This window comes from Oratosquilla oratoria, chromosome 29 (assembly GCF_046742065.1).
Source record: "Oratosquilla oratoria isolate Oo_2021 chromosome 29, ASM4674206v1, whole genome shotgun sequence".
Taxonomy (NCBI): Eukaryota; Metazoa; Arthropoda; class Malacostraca; order Stomatopoda; family Squillidae; genus Oratosquilla; species Oratosquilla oratoria.
Genome location: NC_134805.1, coordinates 13,784,973 through 13,806,915, shown reverse-complemented (window position 1 = coordinate 13,806,915; position 21,943 = coordinate 13,784,973). Strand labels below are relative to the sequence as shown.

The window sequence follows — 21,943 nt, the reverse complement described above, 5'->3', positions numbered from 1 at the left end:
AGTGTTATTCTTTTGTCTTCTAACATGCTTTTATGTTCATTCTCTTCCCACGAGGCTGTTTTTGGGGGCACGTAGTTTATTACAAACTTTCTGCTCTTCTTATCTCTATCTTCTACTTCTATCATAATCATCTCTACTCTATTCTTCCCATATGTGACACTCTTCACGTTTATATCCTTCTTAGTCAGGAACATAACTCCACCCCCTTGTTTTTTCTCTCTGTTTCTAATCCAATAATTATATGCATTGTGTCCTATGCTGTTGGGTGGTAGTGGACCCTTTAATTTTGTCTCAACAATTCCCATTATGTCCGGATCTTTTTCCTTCAGATATTTGTTCAGTTCATTCAGTCCTGTTATTAATCCATCTATATTTGTGTAGGATACTTTTAACTTTCTGTTATTTCCATTGTATTCTCTGTTTCTTGTGTGTTTCTCTCTGTTATGCTCCATTTCTTCAATTTCATATTCACTACTCTCCAGTAGAATTCTTGTTTTCCTGTCTCCGTTCTGGTCTCGTTTTTTTCCCTTAGCTTCATGTCTTTTCCTTATTTCCTGCTCTCTTTCCTCTTTATTCATTTCCCTTTTTATCCATACCTTTTTATATTGTTCACTTGTTGCTAGTTTCCCTGTTTTGGATAAGATATTCTCTGCCGTCGTTTGTGACCTGAATTTAATCTTAATTGGTCTGGTCTTGTCTGTACTATATTTCCCGAGTCTGAATTTCTCTTCGATATGTTTAATTATTTCTGGCTCATCTTCCTGAACTATTTCTAGTAAATTTCTTACTTTTTTATTTTCCTCTTTGATTCTTGTGGTTCTACCTGGGTTATGTTTCTCTTCCATTCCTAATATAATTACACATTTCTTTTTGTCTGCTAAGTCTCTTACAATATTCTCCTTCTGTCTCATCACTTTGATAACTGAGTCTTCAGTTTGTTCTTTCATTTGCTGTTTAATTATATCAGAAAATGCAACTTTATTTTTTCTTGTATCTTCCTCCACCCCTCTGCCTCTTTTGCTATTGTTTCTTTATTGTCTTTATTGTTCCTTTTTAATTCTTCATTCTCCACTTTTACTTCTCCTCACTGTCTTTTTAGTTCTTCTATTTCATCAGTTAAGTTTTTGTTCGCCTTCTCTAGTTCTTCCAATTTTTCAAACCTCTCGGCAATTTTTGACATTTTACCAAATGTTCAGTCATTTGTTCAAGTTTTTCCTCCAGTTTTGCCAGTCGGGGGAGGTTGGTATCCGCCGCCCCCTCATCAAATCCTTGGAAATTATTATCCTCACCTTCCATTGAACTGCTCTTAGCTATGTTTCTAATCTTTACAATTTTGTTAGTCCCATCATCGAAATCCAAGTCATCAGTTCGGCGTTTGTTTACAAGCCGTCTGGCCTCTTGGACCAAGTCCTCCCCTTCCTCATTTCCTTCCATTCTCCTCAATATCCCTTCCCTTCTCCTTCCCTATCACTTCCCCGCTATTCCACGAGCACTCCCCTTCCCTATAAATACAAAAAGGCACTTCCTGGATGTTGAGATCCACGTAGTTTTTCCTTTTTCTTTGGAACACCAGTTCTCGCCGTCCATTCGGTGAAAGTGTGTGTGTGTGTGTGTGTGTGTGTGTGTGTGTGTGTGTGTGTGTGTGTGTGTGTGTGTGTGTGTGTGTGTGTGTGTGTGTGTGTGTGTGTGTGTATTCACCTCGGATCTGCTGCAGCCTCTTTTCGAGACAGCCAGACACCACCCTACGGCAGTGAGCTCAGAGCTCATTATTAGCAGATCTCTGGGTAGGTCTGAGACCACTCACACTCCACACACCGGGAATGCAAGGTCACAACTCCTTGACTAACGTCCCGTACCTACTCGCTGCTAGGTGAACAGGGGCTACACGTGAAAGGAGACAAACCCAACTTGTCTCCGCCCGGCCGGGGAATCGAACCGTGTGTGTGTGTGTGTGTGTGTGTGTGTGTGTGTGTGTGTGTGTGTGTGTGTGTGTGTGTGTGTGTGTGTGTGTGTGTGTGTGTGTGTGTGTGTGTGTGTGTGTGTGTGTGTGTGTGTGTGTGTGTGTGTGTGTGTGTGTGTGTGTGTGTGTGTGTGTGTTACGTGGGTGGGTGGGGGTTGTTTGGTTGATGATTCCTGTTGAAAGCTGAGGGGCGATCTTGTACGGGGAGGGTTTTATGCACAACACTCGTTGTCAGAGTGGGAGAATGTATTATGGACTGAGCATTGTCTGTTCTGGTTGTGATGGGTAGACCTGGGGTTAGATTGGCGGTTCTGTTGGTGGCAGTCTCTATCTGAATGGTTATAGGAGTTATGTAGAGTACAGTAAGTATGACTTTGGTTGTTTGATGACCTTTGGGGTCTTGTTTGGCTATTACCCATGCTAGCTGAGTGGTTGTAGGAATTGTTGGATGTATTGTATGTTGTATGTGGAGGGTTCTTGTTAGGTCGTTGGGCTTTGCATTCAGCATCTGAATGCGATGTTTTGTTGTGAAGGAAACACACTGTATTTTGTCTTAGGTGTTGTCTGCAGTCCCATGTGTTGTGAGAATTGGATTTGTGGATATCGCACCAGGTGATGCCAAGGCTGTTATTTATAGGTGCTCTTGTGTTGCGGAGGTTAGAATGGACTGCTGTGTTGTTTATGGAGGATACTGTATTTATTCTAGCTGGTTGGGCTTTGCTGAATCTATCAATTCCACATTTGCTTGTTATGTCGAGGATGTATTTGGATGGTAAGGTGTCATTTACGTCAATGTCAACTCGCTGGGCCTCTCTCTCACACTTGATGGAGAGGGCCAAGAAAAACATGGGAAGCTCAAAGAAATCTGCTACGTCTTCTCCCTTGACATAGTTCACACCGTGGTTATTCTGTGAGACCCATTTGGAGGGACCATTGAGTGAAGCTCTGATTGTTTTTTAGTCTTCAGCTATCTGTGTCACGATGGAGTGGAAGGAGTGGCGATTGCGTATGAACTCCAGGAGTTTGAATAGGAAATGAAAATTATTCTGAGGTCTATCATTGAACAGTTTCTTAAGTTCTGAACAATATTCTGTGTATGAGAGACCGGATTCTATTTCTTTATTCTAAGAGATGCGCAAGTTGCTTATATGCATCTTAATGCTCAAAGTAGGAATTTATGATTGTTATTTTGTGCTTGTCCTGGGTTACATTATTGTTAGCGAAGTGAACCTCGCATGGTACGATATAGTCTGTGATGGTAATGCCACTTGCTTTTGAAAAAGTGGAGACATCAGGATTCGTGGTTGAGAGGGTATAGTGGTTATATATTAGTGTAGGGGGGTTTGGTCTTGGAGAACGAGTGGGTGCCTGCGGGGTACTGGGTTGATAGATGGAGCGGAGCGGTATTGATAGTTTGGGGTGTGTCGGAGAGGGGGGGGGGTTGAGTTACGTCGTCTTGTGATCCATTTGTGTTACTGATGTTCATAAAGCTGTGGTCAATTGATTCGGCTAGGTTCCTAGCCGCAGAACGTGATCAGGTGTTTTGTGATATTGTAAATAATAAATGTAAATACAGATAAGAAATATACACAAGTATCAATATATAAAAAATAATAATTCCTACAACCACTCAGCTAGCATGGGTAATAGCCAAACAAGACCCCAAAGGTCATCAAGCAACCAAAGTCATACTTACTGTACTCTACATAGCTCCTATAATCATTCAGATAGAGACTGCCACCAACAGAACCGCCAATCTATCCCCAGGTCTACCCATCACAACCAGAACAGACAATGCTCAGTCCATAATACATTCTCCTACTCTGACAACGAGTGTTGTGCATAAAACCCTCCCCGAACAGGAACGCCCCTCAGCTTTCAACAGGAATCATCAACCAAACAACCCCCCACCCACCCATGTAACACACACACACACACACACACACACACACACACACACACACACACACACACACACACACACACACACACACACACACACACACACACACACACACACACACACACACACACACGCACAAAAAAAAAAAAAAACAGTCGGGGGAATGCATACAAGCCCCCCACAGAAAAACCCCGTAACAACATCCATAGGTGAACCAGAAGCCCTGTGCTTCATGGGCACAATAGGAAACGACCTATGTACATACCTAATAGACACAGGCACAAAGATGATCATACTTTCACATTCCATATGTGCACAATCAGGTGACTCCTACCCTACTGACATACCACACCTTACAGGAACCATGATAGGTGGTACACACCTAAATTCTAATTCAACTATAACACTCCCCATGAACATTGTTAATAACCCATTCCCACCCACTACCTTCTATATAGTCGAAAACTGGACCCTTGAATGCGATGGCATTTTAGGATTGGAATTGTTAGCTATGCTCAAGTTATGTGACGTTGAGATTTCCCCATTATCTATACCGACGCTTCTAGGCGCCCTGGTGAACACCGTCAGTATCCATCCTTATCCCCCACATCACCCTACCGGAGTGTCACAACATCCGGCCTGGAGCCAAGTTTGCCCAACTCAGTATCTTCTGACTTTATCAGAACACAGGATGCCCCCGCAAACCGACATCAGGTAATATCACCACCATTACGACACCTTTACGACACCATGCAGATATGCCAAGTCAGACAACACAATACCACTTACTCTCCCCCCCCCCCTCTCAACACACAGATTCTCACCAATTGCAAAATTACAATCCCTCCAGGGGAGATTATGATTATTTCAACAATCATACCTGGTGCACTTCCAGGCCAAGGCATAATTGTGTCTCCCGATGCCTGTAGCAGAAAGAATCTCCATATGTCTGCTGTATGGAATACTGTTAGACAGAAGAAAGAGGCAACATTCTTACTAGAGAACATCTCACATACTCCAGTTAAACTAAACAAACACACACAAATAGGTATAGCTAAATTATACATAAATTCCATTCAGGAAACACACACCACTCCTAACAACACCATCACCACCAGACAAACCCCACCCCAATCCCTCTCGAATATATCCCAGTTATAGACCTCCAGTAAGCCAAAACGATTCTTAAAAACATTCTTCAGTCCCATCGTGAGGCAATCGCCTTGAACGATGAACCATTGGAAAAAGCATCCCTGATTAAACACCATATACACATACCACCCCACATACCCCCATCTATACTCCAACCTATAGAATTCCTCAAAGTAGAAAAAAATCTTGTCTCAGGTCACATAGACGAGATGCTGAAACAAGGTGTTATTAGACCCTCTCAATCCCCTTGGAACTCTCCACTTTTCCTAGTCCCTAAAAAGGATGGATCCTTTAGACCAGTCATAGATTTTCGTAAAGTGAACACAAACACCACTCCAGACCGCATGCCAATGCCCGTCATGACAGATGTTCTCCAATCACTGGGCCAAGGAAACAAGATTTTCTCAACTCTAGATCTCAAATCTGCCTTTTGGCAGATTGAACTAGAGGATGAGTCGAAAGAGGTCACAACCTTTAGTACTGACAAGGGTCAATTCGAATTTAATCGAATGCCCTTCAGACTAAAGAATGCCCTTAGTACACTACAAAGACTCATGAATAGTCTTTTTAAAGGCAAATTAGGCAAATCCCTTTTCGTCTATCTAGACCTAATAATATTCTCCCCTACAGTAGAGGATCACCTTGACACCCTTGGGTACATCTTACACACCATCAACAATGCTGGTCTCAAAATTCAGCTTAACAAATGCTTCTTTCTAAAAGAGGAGATTGCCTTTCTTGGCCATACTGTAAACAAAGACGGAATTCACACAAACCCATTGCTGAATTCCCGACCCCAAAGGACAAAAACCAATTCCGTTCTTTTGTTGGTATGGCAGCCTAGTATAGGCATTTTATAAAAAAAAAAAAAAAAAAATACAGACTTAGGTGTCCCACTTAATAAATTTATATAAATAAGAACATACCTTTCGAATAGGACTCTGAAGAACAAGAATGTTTCCAGAAAATAAAACCAGCACTATACAGGGCACCCACACTTGTTTTTTCTGGCTACACAAAGAAATTCTTTCTGTTCACGGACACATCCACCCTTGGGATAGGTGCAGTCCTACAACAAATAGACTCAAACGGGAAACAGAGCGATAGCGTACACAAGCCACGTATTGAACTCTGCAGAGCGTAACTACTCAACCACCCACTTGGAAGCTCTAGCTGTAGCCTGGGAACTCATCCTGGGACACAAAATCAGTCATGACAGACCACCAGTCTTTAACAGAGTTTTTCAAAGGAAAAACCTTACAGGGTAAGATAGCAAGGTGGCACATAACCATCTTAGAATTCAACCCAGAGATTACCTACATAAAAGGTAAGGCAAACGTCGTTGCAGACGCACTTAGCCGAAACCCCCCTGATCGCAACAGTTCCAACCACCCACTGCATTTCCCCTCAGGAACTCCGAGAAGAACAAAGAAAAGACCCAAATTGGTCACATGTAATCCTCCACCTAGAAACGGGAGCCACCCTACAAAAACACCCCCCGCTGCCCCCCTCCGAGAATTACACCCAGAAGATGGAATTCTTAAAAGATGCACTACTACTCCAACCCAAACAGTAAAACCAAACTCACTGATTCCCAGAATCCTCCTAATGGTTCACGATAGCCTCATTGCAGGTCACCCAGGCAGAGATAAATGCCTAGCAAACACCAGACGGGCGTACGTCTGGCCCAAGATGGCCACTGACATCGTCACATTGAACACTGCATTACCTGTAACCAACTTCGTGGACCAGACCCTAGACCACTCCAAATTGGAGAGGTACCCATCCCCTCAGAACCATGGGATACTATGGTCATTGATCTTTTAAAACTACCTCCGGGCCGCCTAGGTTCCCAATATGTCATTGTCGCAGTGGATTACTTTTCAAAGTATACAATACTAGTGCCCCTACCAGATAAGTCAGCAGAAACAGTGGCACAAGCCTTGGTTGATCAGGTGTTCTGTAAATATAACATTCCTCATCAAATCCTTTCTGACAACGGCTCGGAATTCAGGAACGAAGTCCCTCAAAACATAACTAAAATCAGTGAATAAAACTCCAACTGGTCTTTGTGTTTAACTCGCCACCCTTCCACTCATATATATATATATATATATATATATATATATATATATATATATATATATATGTATGTATGTATGTATGTATGTATGTATGTATGTATGTATAATAACTATACAGACCTATAAGTTTGACTTCAATCGAAGTAAAAATTATGGAAACTATCATCAGAGATGCTATCGAACATCATTTAGAATGTAACTGTTTGATAAGTGATAGCCAGCATGGTTTCAGACGGAAACGTTCTTGCGTGACTAACTTACTCGAATTCTACAACACAGTTATCTCGAATTATGACAAAAGAAACAATATAGATTTAATATATCAAGACTTTGCAAAAGCTTTTGATACCGTCCCCCACGAAAGACTACTTATTAAATTAGCTTCACACGGAATAAATGGTAGCCTATTAAGTTGGACTAGTAATTGGTATGATTGAAAACAGAGAGTTGTTTTAAATGGAAAAACTTCTAAATGGAAAAATATTACAAGTGGAGTTCCTCAAGGTTCCGTTCTTGGGCCACTTCTATTCATAGTATATATAAATGATGTAGACCATGGATTAAAATCTACTGTTTCCAAATTTGCTGATGATACAAAACTGTGCGGAATGGCAAATGATCACTTAAACCAATTAGACATTCAAGAAGATTTAGATAAATTATAGCAATGGTCTGAAAAGGGGCCAACTAAATTTAACACAAGTAAATGCAAGGTAATGCACATAGGTAAAAATAACAGTAAGTACGATTACAAGTTATTTGGAAATTCGTTAACAAAAGTGGATAGTGAAAAAGATCTCAGCGTAATTATCAGTAACGATCTCAAATCATCCAAGCAGTATATTTCAGCCTCTGAGAAAGCAAATAAAATTCTAGGACTGATTGCGCGAATCTTATTAAAGACATTGACAGATTGGAGAAAGTACAACGGCGAGCCACAAAACTGATTCCAAATATCAAAAATAAATCATACGAAAATCGAATAAAACATATGAATCTGTTTTCCCTAAAAAAGAGTAGACTCAGAGGTGACTTGATACAGGTATTTAAGATTCCAAAGGGAATTGACAACATCAAAAGTGACAAAATGTTCTCACTGAATGAAAATCAGACAAGAAACAATATTCTTAAATAGATTTAATTTGGAAATGGGTAGAAACAACTTCGTCAACCGTGAAGTTAATGAATGGAATAATCTTCCTGCAGAGGCAGTGCAATGTAGTTCAGTTCGAAGCTTTAAGAATCATTTAGATAAACACCTAAGCAAGATGTTGTAATGACTATAATTTATTTTATATTAAATGTTTATTTGTTTTGTTATTATTTGTCTGTTTGTTTATTATTATTTGCTTGATTCTCATTTATTATTACAAAGGATTACAAAGGCGGAGCATGCCGGCAGGAGACCTTTTGGTCCGTATCTAGGTCGGATGCGAAAAAAAATCATAGTAATAATAAAATGATAAATAAAAACTATAATAATGTAAATAACAAATAAAATACCTAAATAAATGCATAGATATAGTTAAGTAATAAACAAACAGGTAAATAGTAAATAATAATGAATTGACATTTAACTAATAATAAATGAAAATCAAACAGACAAATTATAACAAAACAAAAACAAATAATATAAAATAAACTATAATCATTACAGCATCTTGCTTAGGTGTTTATCTAAATGAGTCTTAAAGCTTCAAACTGAACTACATTGCACTACCTGTGCAGGAAGTTTATTCCATTCATTAACTACACGGTTGGCAAAATTGTTTCTACCTACTTCCAAATTGAATCTATTTCCGGACAGTTTGAGACCATTGTTTCTTGTCTGATTCTCATTCAATCTGAAAATGTTGTCACTTTTGATGTTGCCAATTCCCTTTAGAATCTTAAAGACCTGTATCAACTCTGAGTCTACGCTTTTTTAGGGAAAACAGATTCATATGTTTTAGTCGATTTTCGTATGATTTATTTTTGATATTTGGAATCAGTTTTGTGGCTCGCCGTTGTACTTTTTCCAGTCTGTCAATGTCTTTAATGAGATTCGGTGACCATACGGAAACCGCATATCCCAAATGTAGACGAACTAACGATTTATATAGCTTGTTAATGAGTGATGGACTTTTGAAGTCAAAAGATCGCGCAATCAGTCCTAGAATTTTATTTGCTTGCTCAGAGGCTGAAATACACTACTTGGATAATTTGAGGTCGTTACTGATAATTACGCTGAGATCTTTTTCACTATCCACTTTTGTTAACGAATTTCCAAATAACTTGTAATCGTACTTGCTGTTATTTTTACCTATGTGCATTACCTTGCATTTACTTGTGTTAAATTTCATTAGCCCCTTTTCAGACCATTGCTATAATTTATCTAAATCTTCTTGAATGTCTAATTGGTTTAAGTGATCATTTGCCATTCCGCACAGTTTTGTATCATCAGCAAATTTGGAAACAGTAGATTTTAATCCATGGTCTATATCATTTATATATACTATGAATAGGAGTGACCCAAGAACGGAACCCTGAGGATATGTATACATCACTTTAACCACATCACCATTCCCATAAATCATGTGAGCGGTGTCACAATCATCACCCAGACATTCTGTCGCCAGACATCCGCTCTGACAGCTGACTCAACAGTTAGCCGAGCACTCGGAACCAAGATACACACACAGACATACGAACGCACACATAAATGCAATCAATCGCCAATTCCGAATAACACACGACAACACAGTAGTAATCAACCCTTGCCCCCTGAATATATTATACACTATAAAAAGGGATATAGGAAATAATTTACGAACTAACAACAACTATGTAAAGGGCCGGATTAAACTATTAAAATTGTTTTCCCCATTGTATACCCATTGACGCCTTATACCTCCCCTCTTCTCTAACTATAACACACTATCTCTTAAGTGATGCATGCATCTCTAGTTAGACACTAACATGGCTTCAGGAACGAGATCCAAAGTCAGGAATATGATTGACTCATTCCTTTTTCCACCGAAAGAAAAGGAATCCCCCAGTGACATCGATCATTCCACACCCAAAATAGATTCTCCAAATATTCCCGAGAATAACGTTGACAACCCACACATAGAATATGCCTCACCCCACGGAGAACTGCTTGACGCAAGCCAACCACTCTTACCCCTCAACCCCCCCCTACACCTCACCACAACACCAAGTTGCCCCTCATGTAGACCCCCAACAACAACAACCCACACCTCACCACAACTCCAAGTTGCCTCTCATGTAGACCCCCAACAACAACCCCCAAACCCCACAACCCATGCATACGAGAACTTAGCCTTCCCTTCTCCCAACTTCACGTCAAGTCAAACAGCCTTCACCCCACATCCCTACCCAGCACCTAACCTTGCCCCAAATCCATCGCAACATCCTCACCCACAACTCCAACCTACAATAGTCAATAACTACCAAACTATCTCCCCTCTAACCGAAATCCCCACCTTCTCTCAAACTAGTGGACTCTCCATCACTGACTTCCTGACGGCATGTGACATTTTTTTTTTCTCAAAAAATCCAAACTACTTTGACTTAGAAGAGATAAATCTATGCCGCCAGAAAATAGAAGCATCAGACGAGCACAGGTCAACGGCTCGAATGCTTGACAACCTTATTGCAGGCGGAATCACATACACTGAATATAAAACACACCTCTTTAATGTCTTTCAGAACAAACAAACAAACAACATTAACTTTCTCCTCACATTTCTAAACAACACTAGAACTCAAAAACAGACTAACATCAAAGACAATGTTGCCAATGCAATAAAATGAATTAGGGAAAATCTAGAAAACCAAAGCCCTTGGACCTTCACAGACATCTCAGGAAAGAAAGCAAACTTTAGAAAACCTATACACATTACTAGAGATAGGCCTTTATCTTTCCCAACTCCCACCAAAGTGTCAAAAAGAAGCAAGTAGAAGGAATTTAAACACTTGAAACCCATTAGCTTATAATTATATTTTAGAGATAACCAACGCTTGTAACATTTCCCTCTCCGACCAGCACCATTATGCTAAACTAAATAGCCTCCAGTCACACCAGGCCCCTAGCTCCAATATAGCACAACCATCAACCTGGTGTTCCTACCATCTTTCAACAACTCACAACACCAGAGACTGCATACAAAAACAACAAATACAAGCACCAAACCGCACTACCCCTTGCTCGGTTCATGGAACAACGACACACACGGATGCCCAATGTAAAGCACAGCAACACCAACAACCACAGACACGACACCGCACCACCCCTTGCTCAGTTCATGGAACTACCTCCCACACAGATTCCCAATGTAGAGCCCAACAACAAAACCAACCACCCACGCACCCCCCCACACCACTCAACACATCAAGACCAACACGGCCAGGTAAATACTGCAACCTACACAAAACCACAACTCACTCCAACGAGGAATGTTCTCAACAAAGGTCACAACCACATCCTCATCAGAGAACAAACAAACCAGTAACGGCATCACAACAAACACCCTCCTCCCACACAACACACACAACTCAACACCAATTGGGGGAACGTGTACCAGCCTCACGCACCAAACCACCATAGGAACGTCCGACACACCACACAACTATATCACTCTAAAGGTAACACTAGATCAAATAAGTGTTGGCATGATGGTTGATACAGGCACAAACCTGAACCTCATACCCAGAGCTCTCTACGAAGCACTTAATGACCCTCCCCAAATCCAGTACTCCAACACAGAAGGCCTACTGATAGAAGGAAGTACCATATCACTTCATGATAGGATAGACTTAGATATAGAAATTAACAAATCCCAGGTAGGCCTCACATCCTTCCACTTAGCAGATGAATGGAGTCTCGACCAACAAGGTATAATAGGTTTAAAGTCCCTACGGGACTGGAAGGCAATAATTAACTTAGATACCAACAAAATCTCCTTCCAAGATGTAAATGACATCTCCAAAACTCCTGAAACACCCGACCCAGACACACAACCCCTTTCATGTCTATCTAGGTTAAATAACCCCACTCCAACTAAGAGCTACTCTTTCCGCCCATCCCCTTATGTCACCTCAAAAGCACTGATGTCTAACACAGTCATCATACCCCCTAGACATTCAATAACAGTTCCACTATACATACCCGGAGCAATAGAACATCAGGATGTCATAATTGACCCAGATACGTCAAAAATAAATAACATAACCCTAGAATCTCCATGGGATGTAGTGTCAGAAAATAAACACACCCTAGCTATGTTAACAAATCTCTCCCACCAACAACGCAAAATCAGAAAGAACACAAACATCTGTTCAGTCCACCTCCATAATTCCCTAATCCAGGAACCACTCCCTCAACACATCAACACTGTAGGACAAACACAAAACCTCACCCCTATCCACCCCAACCAAATAACGACATCAGCCGACGGAGAGATACGTAACAAGCTACTAAACCTCCTCCAAAGGAATAGATCAGCTATCGCCTTAGAAGGCGAACCCCTAGGCAAATGTGATATAATCAAACACCACATCCAAATCCCCCCCAACACCACCCCCTCATACACCCCTGCTTACCGCATACCCCACAGTAGGAAAACACAAGTCAACAACAGTGTGCACGAGATGTTACACCAAGGTGTAATTTCTCACTCAGACTCACCTTGGAACAGTCCCCTCTTCCTAGTCCCTAAGAAAGACGGAACCCTACGCCCTGTTGTAGATTTTAGGAAAGTCAACCACCTAACTCAATCTGACCCACACCCACTCCCCGCCATGCAAGATGTCTTACAATCCATAGGAAACGGGAATTCTGTATTTTCCACAATTGACCTTAAGTCAGCCTTCTGGCAAGTGGAACTGACAGAAGAATCAAAACCCGTAACTGCATTCTCCACAGATAAGGGACATTTCCACTTCGAGCGCATGCCCTTTGGCCTTAAGAATGCCCCCTCAACACAACAGAGATTAATGAATCGCATTCTCAGCGATATGATAGGAATCTCATTATTCGTCTACTTAGACGACCTCATCATCTATAGCCCCACACAAACTGACCACCTCCATATACTAGAGATTATCCTAAAAAGACTAAAAAGCGCGGGATTGAAAATCCAACTAGGAAAGTGCAAATTCCTACAGACGGAACTCACCTTCCTAGGCCATAAGGTAGACGCCCAAGGCATCCATACCACCACAGACAAAATAAATGCCATTGCATCCTTCCCAACCCCTAGAAACGCAGATGAAACAAGAAGTTTCGTAGGATTAGCCTCATACTATAGACACTTCAAAAAAAATTTGCACACATAGCATCCCCTCTCACCAAATTCACAAGAAAAGGCGAGACATTCAAATGGTCTGAAGCGGAACAGACAAGCTTCGACACCCTTAAACATGCTCTTACCACAGCTCTTGTCCTAGCCTTTCCTGACATGAAGAAAGAATTCCTTCTTTACACCGACGCCTCCTCTAAAGGAATAGGCGCAGTTCTACAATAGAAGGATGAAAACGGGAAAGAGCACCCCATTGCATACGCAAGTAGAGTACTAAATAAGCCTGAAAGTAACTATTCAACAACCCACAAAGAAGGGCTTGCATTGATATGGGGTTTAAAACATTTCAAATACCCCATACTAGGATATAGGATTAACATTTTCACAGACCACCAATCCCTAGTCTACCTCTTTAACTCTAGAGACCTACATGGCAGAATTGCTAGGTGGAAAACCACCTTACTAGACTTTGACCCTAAAATCACATACTTAGCTGGAAAAGCTAACGTAGTAGCTGACTCACTAAGCAGATAAATCCACATATAGACCTTAACAAAAACAACCTGCATTCCTATGCAAGACCTTAGAGAAGAAACAGACAAAGACCCGACATGGTCTAAAGTAAAACAACATCTACTTTCAAGAACACCCTTACAGTCCCGACCACCTGTCCGTATAGAGGAACTCAAACTGGTCGACGGAATCATAAGGAGAACCACTAACGACAGAGAAGTTACTGTCATCCCCAAAGCCGAGTTCCCAAGGTCCTACACATATTGCACGACAGCGCAATGGGAGGCCACTCGGGCAGGGATAAGACACTGAATACTGCTAGGCATTCATATTTTTGGATAAATATGAAAAAAGACATAACCACACATATAGACCAATGTTTGACTTGCAACCAATTCAGAGGACCTGACCCCAAACAACTCAATATCAAAGACATCCCACTCCCTGCCGAACCATGGGAAACACTTGGCATTGGCCTACTTAAAATGCCAATGAGCCATCAAGGTTCCAATTATGTACTCACAGCAGTCGACTATCTGTCAAAATACACAATCCTAGTCCCACTACAAGACAAAACAGCAGAGACTGTAGCCAAAGCATTGGTTAACAACATATTCTGCAGGTATAATATACCAAGACAAATGCTGTCTGATAACGGTTCTGAATTCAAGAATGAAGTAATGCGCGAAATAGCACATTTAAATATCATAAATCAAACCTTCGCCACTGCCTACCATCCACAAGGGAATGGACTAGTTGAACGCATAAATAGAAAAGTGCTTGAAATCCTCAGACCTTTGGCCAACGATCTTTCGGATAGTTGGGAAGATTGGCTACCCCAGGTACAAGCTAGTATCAATAGCACAGTCAACTCCGCAACAAAGATGTCCCCCCATGAGATCATATTTGGCCAAAGAATGCGGCTACCCCACCAAATATTTAACCAACCCCCAACCCCCTTATACAACCTAGATAACCTTACCCAATGCCTAAAAAGAGGCATGCAAAGTATATACAAACAGGTCAGAGAAAACCTCAAAGCAGCTCAAGAAAAAAACAAAACCAAACAACACAAGCGATCATCTCCACTCAACATAACACTTGGAGACACAGTCATGGTCAGAGACTCTAATAGAACTAACAAACTCAAACCCAAGTTCTTAGGCCCCTTCACAGTCACAACCTCACTCCCCAACAATGTTTTCCTACTAACAGACCCTTCCGATCACACAACCGTAACCATACACGGAGAGAAATTGAGGAAGGTCAAACTTAACCTAAACGCAACCCCACCTCCCAACCAGAACCCACCAACCAGACTAACAAATAACCCAACCAAGCGCAATTCCCATCACATGACACTACGTCGACGCAACTAAAACATGCACTTTAGCTCTCGCCCCTGAAGATGCAGGACGTCATGCATTCCTCAGTGGAGGTTAAAAGGGCCAATTTACAATAAGAACTCCCTTCCGCATATCTATCAAACCTTCTCTACTTCCTTCCGACCACTATAACCTTAGCGAGAGTCATATACATATCCTCAAACACTAAAACAAAAACTCCATCCACAGGACACAACCACTACTACCCCCCATCCTCGTCCACTTATCACCCACAATCTAGGTCCCATAACCCAACTAACACTCCCACTCCTCCCTAAGATACCCGATACCATCCTCCCAAACGAGATAGACCAGGTGCGTCTACTAAACAAATCAACTACCCTTGATATAGACTCTTTAGATCTACACTATAAAATCTTACCCTATACCTCAACTGCCCTCTCAATCTTAATCATCATTTTTATAATAATAGTACTAACAAAATACTTTTGCATGAAATAAATGCTTAAATTTTTTTTCCCAAATTGTTGTAAACCTAGGATAAGTTTTATCTTGTGTCTCACCAATATCTTACCACAGATAGTGCCATACAAACTCACAGATAAGAGTTTCTCAAAAAACATACTATAGTGCCATACAAACTCAGATAAGAGTTCTCAGAAATAATATACAAGTGTCACACAAACTCATAGATAAAAGTTGAAAAAATATATAAATACTGGTGAAACACAACCTTATTACCCATTCAGAGACACATCACATACCCATTATTTCTTGTTCAACATGTCCTCTTGGGACCCTTATAATCAATTCAACATCACACACCCCCTTCTCCACGTATAACCATCCAAAGATTTTGTGTCTCTGACTATATAACTATATATATATATATATATGTATATATATATATATATATTATATTTGTTAACCATGTACCATTAGGTGCCGGGTGCCACCTAACCCCAGGGGGAGGGCGATATGTATACATCACTTTAACCACATCACCATTCCCATAAATCATGTGAGCGGTGTCACAATCATCACCCAGACATTCTGTCGCCAGACATCCGCTCTGACAGCTGACTCAACAGTTAGCCGAGCACTCGGAACCAAGATACACACACAGACATACGAACGCACACATAAATGCAATCAATCGCCAATTCCGAATAACACACGACAAGACAGTAGTAATCAACCCTTGCCCCCTGAATATATTATACACTATAAAAAGGGATATAGGAAATAATTTACGAACTAACAACAACCATGTAAAGGGCCGGATTCTCCTATTAAAATTGTTTTCAAGGTGACTAAAGAGCACCTCAGAATTTTACAGACTCGGCACTTCCTCCCACAAAAACGGAGTGCAGAGGTCCAGGAGCCGTCAGTGTGTGGCGTGCCCTGTGTATTATAGTGTACAGAATTGTGTGTGAACTGTGTAAATAAAGTGAAGAAACTCAAGATTGTGATTTGTAACCCCAGGGTGGTACACAGGTAGCTAAGGTAGTTGGCTACAGAACTCCACTTGTAACATTTTTCCATCTAGAAGTTTTTCCATTTAAATCAACTCTCTGTTTTCGACCATTCAACCAATTACTAGTCCAACTTAATAGGCTACCACTTATTCCGTGTAAAGTTAATTTAGTAAGTAGTGTTTCGTATGGGACGGTATCAAAAGCTTTTGCAAAGTCTAGATATATCAAATCTATATTGTTTCTTTATTAGTTATATGTCAATTTATTATCATTTACTATTTGCCTGTTTATTTACTATTCAACTATACCTGTACATTTATTTGTGTATTCTATTCATTACTTATATTATCATATTTACATTTATTCATTCATTAATTTATCATGATTATGATTTTTTCGTATCCGACCTAGATATGAACCAAAAGGTCTCCTGTCGGCATGCTCCGCCTTTGTAATCCTTTGTAATATATATGTACATATAATACTGTATATATATATATATATATATATATATAAATATATATATTTATATATATAATATCAAATCAATCAAATCAGCCATCCTGAATCCACTGCTGAACAAAGGCCTCCTTCAAAGCATTCCATGATTCACACGACCGTGCCAACTTCTGCCACGTCACTCCTGCAAACTTCTCAATCTCGTCTCTCCACCTGTCTGGTCTCCCTCTTCCACGCTTCCCATCTCACGGCGTCCACTCAGTTACAGACCTGCTCCATCGTTCATCAGTCGCCAGCAGTAACTTACCTACTCAATTCCACTTTCTTTTACTGCCTCCACAGTTTTCTTCACTCTAGTCTGCTCTCTCACCCAACTTGCTCTCTTTCGGTCTCTCAGCGTTATTCCCATCATTGATCTCTCCATTCTCCTCTGTGTGGTCCTTAGCTTTGTTTCCATCGCCTTCGTCAGTTTCCAAGTCTCACACCCGTTGATTATTGCGCGAGTAGAATGCATTGATTGTAATTTTTACGCTTCAAACATAAAGGTAGAGAGCCTCTCAGTATTTTATTATACTTACCAAGCACTTTCCAACCAAGTGTAATGCGTCTTTTTATTTCATTGTCATGATCTTTGGTTATTTTCACCATCTGGCCTAAATAATTATACTCTTCAACTTCTTCAAGACTCTCACCATCGATTATAATCTCTTTACTTTGAACCTTCGTGCTGAACATTACTTTGGTCTTACTTTTATTCATTTTTAAACCTACTTTGAGACTTTCCTTGTTTAGATCACTCAGTATATCTTGCAAGTCTTCTGCTCTTTCTGAAACAATAATGCCATCAGCAAATCTTAGGTGGTTCAAATATTCGTCATTAATCTTCAAACCTATCTCTTCCCAACTTAACCTTCTAAAAATCTCTTCCAAACAACCTGTAAACAATTTAGGTGAAGTGGTATCGCCTTGCCGTACTCTTTTCTCGATCTTGATCTTTTCTGTATCTTTATGTAATCGAATTATAGCGGTACCTTACGATCTATTTGTTTGTACCCTGCTTGCGTAGCCAGTTTAGTATTGCTATTTGTTCTACCGAGTCAAAGGCCCTCTCGCAATCTACAAAAGCTAAATAGAGAGGTATATTGTATTATGTAGTTTACTCGATTAGTTGGTTCATCGCCTGCAAATGGTCTAGAGTCGAATATCTGCTCCTAAAGCCTGCCTTTTCTCTCGGTTGGTTTCCATCTAAAACTTGACTCAGTCTATTTGTAAGGATCATGGAGAATACTTTACATACATTTGATAGCAAGCTAATTGGTCGATAGTTATTAAGGTCCTTCTGGTCTCCTTTTTTATGAAGCAAAATCACTGTAGCATTGCACCACGATTCAAGAACGCTTTCTTGACGTAAGCACTGGGTGTACAACTGAGTTAAGTTAATATGAACTTCTTTCCCTGCGTCTTTCAACAGATCTATTGATATATCATCTTCCCCAGGTGCTTTTCCTCGTTTCATATTTTAAGAGCAAATTCTACTTCCTTTGTAATCTTTGGTACACTACTAATGTCTACAGATGAATTTCCGGACTCAACTATAGTCTTCGACAAGTAAAGTTCTTGGTAAAATTCTTCTACTATTTTTACCATTCTGTCGCTGCATTTAATGATTTCTTCGTTTCTATTTTTCAAACATCATTTGCTGTCTTCCTAAAGAATGTCTGCGCTCGGTCCCTTTAATACTTTTACCTTTTTGAATAGTTTCCTCTATTTCATCCATGTTTCTCTTTCTTTTCTCTGATCTCTGCCTTTTCTTGATAAGCTTGTTTAGTTCTACTCTTTCTATTTCGTCTCTCCTGCTTTTAATTTGTATGGTCCTTCTTCTTTTAATTAGGTCATTTGTAGCTTTGGAGTATTTGTTTTCTCTAATACTTAGAGAGAGGGGGTTTGAATGTGTTTGAGATGAAATGTCTGAGAAGTATGATAGGGGCTACTAGGCTAGAGTGAGAAATGAGGAGGTGAGGAGGAGAACAGGGGTGGAAAGGGAACTGGAAGATAGGGTTGATGAAAGAGTATATGGATGTTTTGGACAGATGGAAAGAATGAGTGAAGAAATATTAGTCAAAGAGGTGTGGAAGACAGAGGTGGAAGGAGTGAATATGAGGGGGCGTCCTAGGATGAGATGGATTGTTGGGGTAAAAGGGGCATTACAAAAGAGAGGAATGTCTGTTGAGGAAGGACGGGAGAGGACAGAAGGTAGGGGTGAATGGAGAAGGGTTGTGTATAGATGATGCTGTGATGCATGAGGGGGAGTGGGTGGGGGATGGGGGAGTGAGGAAATATGTATGAGAAATTTGACGCAGCCCGAGGGGATTTCTCCCCGTCTTCTCCTTTTCTGCATGGGGGGACGGAGAGGGGGGAGGTCGCCGAATTAATGAAGCGGCCTTGCTGTGGATGTGCTGTGTCTTCTGACACTGCTTCTGACCCAGGGCAGTGGACAGGATGCAGGGATGACCCGTCATCTAGGAGGTGCCAAGATGAGAGGGAGGGAGGAGGGTGGAGGGGAGTGGAGTATGTAGGGGATGGAATGGGTGGGAGTGGTTTCTATGCCTTTTTCTTTTTGGCTACTCCCCGTATAAGGGGGAAAAAGCCTTTGGTATATGTATGTAATACTTTTTGTACTTCCTAGTTTCTTTGCTGATTCCCTAATGAATCATTAGTAATGATATTCACTAAATTCAAATTCATATCTTCCACGGTGTCCTCGTTAGTTCTTAGAGCTTCAAATCTATTTTATTAATAATTTCTATCTGAAAAATATTATTATTATCCTTAACCTTTGCAAGGCTTATTTTCTTTCTTGAAACTAGTTTATTTTTTCTCGGCTCTGAAACTGTATTTAGCTGTGCAACATACCATTCTATGGTCACTACCTATGTTCACTTTATTTATCACCGTAACATTGCTAACGCTGAGTAAAAGCAGCAACGACTGCAACAGCGCTGTAGGAGAGAAGCCAAACGCAGAGTATGGGATCCAATATATTTGACGTTTCGCCTAGCAGGGCTTCTTCGGAAGCCCTGCTGGGTGAAACGTAAAATATATTGGATCCCATACTCTGCGTTTGGCCTCTTTCCTACAGTGCTAACCCTCTTGCTCTTATCTCCTAATATGAAGTCTACTTCGCTCTTTGTTGTTTCATTTGGACTTCTCTAGGTCCATTTACAGTCCCAGCTTTTCAGGAGGCTCGGCCTTCGGCCTCAGGCGCCTTTGACAGGAACCCACCAGATCTAATGACTCCACATGATCTACAAGACTCCACAACATCTATAGGATTCCACCGGATCCACAGGACTCTACCGGAATTACACGATTCCATCGGATCTACAGGACTCTACCGGAGCTACAGAACTCTACTGGAGCTACAATACTCAACCGGATCTCTAGGACTCCAACGGAGCAACAGGACTCCACCGGATCTACAGGATTCCACCGAATTTTCAGGACTCCACCACTCTATTGACAAAACGTGACAATTTTTTCATATATATATATATATATATATATATATATATATATATATATATACTGTACATATATACATACAGATATATATATATATATATATATATACATATATATATATATACATATATACATATATATATATATATATACATATATATATATATATATATATATATATATATATATATATGTACTGTATTTACCTAATTGTATTTAGCGGGAAGGGGAGCTATGCTCGTGGGATCCCGTCTTCATATCTCATTTTATCTAAACTATTTTTAAATTCATATATTGTTTTTGCACACACCACTTTCTCATCTAACTTGTTCCAACTGTCTATTACTCTGTGAGGAAAGCTGTTCTTTTTCAGATCTCTTCTATAGCTGTCTTCCTTGATTTTCTTTCCGTGTCCTCTTGTATTTCTATCATCCCATTTTATTAGATCCTCTCTATCAATAATTTCTATGCCTTTCATGATTCTGTAAATAGCTATCAAATCTCCTCTCTCTCTTCTTTGCTCTAGTGTCTGTAGCTCAAGTTTTGCTAGTGTGTGTGTGTGTGTGTGTGTGTGTGTGTGTGTGTGTGTGTGTTCACCTTGGTCCTTGGATCACGTGTTGGACTCGTGATCGACAGCTATTTCCCTCCCGGAAGAGAGCTCAGAGCTCGTATGACCTTACACACACACACACACCCAACTCCCCGCCCACGAGAGTCGGAGTAACGACCCGAAGCGCAGCGATACCGAAATAATTTCGGCCCTGGGCAGGATTCGAACCAGGTACTGCCGGCACCACCGTACTGGCAATCCAGCACTCTATCAACCGCGCCACCGTGTGTGTGTGTGTGTGTGTGTGTGTGTGTGTGTGTGTGTGTGTGTGTGTGTGTGTGTGTGTGTGTGTGTGTGTGTGTGTGTGTGTGTGAGAGAGAGAGAGAGAGAGAGAGAGAGAGAGAGAGAGAGAGAGAGAGTGTGTGTGTGTGTGTGTGTGTGTGTGTGTGTGTGTGTGTGTGTGTGTGTGTGTGTGTGTGTGTGTGTGTGTGTGTGTGTGTGTGTGGAGGTGAGGCGGCAAAATGAAAAGTTAAGGCTAGAGTATGGAGTTTTATTCAGAACCAGATGTTTCGACCTCTTAGACCTTCCTCATTGGACTGAAAATAGAAGATTCTTAGAGTAATCTTCTCTCTGATACAAATTTTGTTAAGTTGGATAGCCGCTGACGTTCTGAC

At 40.7% G+C, this 21,943-nt stretch overlaps 2 protein-coding genes across 5 annotated transcripts in view; one reads left to right on the top strand and one right to left on the bottom strand.

The window, feature by feature from the left end:
• LOC143040605 (uncharacterized) overlaps positions 1-21,943 on the bottom strand; it is a 535,837-nt gene that overhangs the window by 495,418 nt on the left and 18,476 nt on the right. The gene's annotated exons all lie outside the window — the stretch shown is intronic.
• LOC143040818 (uncharacterized) lies at positions 6,228-6,842 on the top strand. Its single transcript, XM_076212254.1, has one exon. It carries the CDS (start codon positions 6,228-6,230, stop codon positions 6,840-6,842), a length of 615 nt encoding a protein of 204 aa, XP_076068369.1.

Bases quoted from the DNA above. Each gene is read 5' to 3' on its own strand.
- LOC143040818 (XM_076212254.1), top strand. From the start codon at position 6,228: ATGACAGACCACCAGTCTTTAACAGAGTTTTTCAAAGGAAAAACCTTA.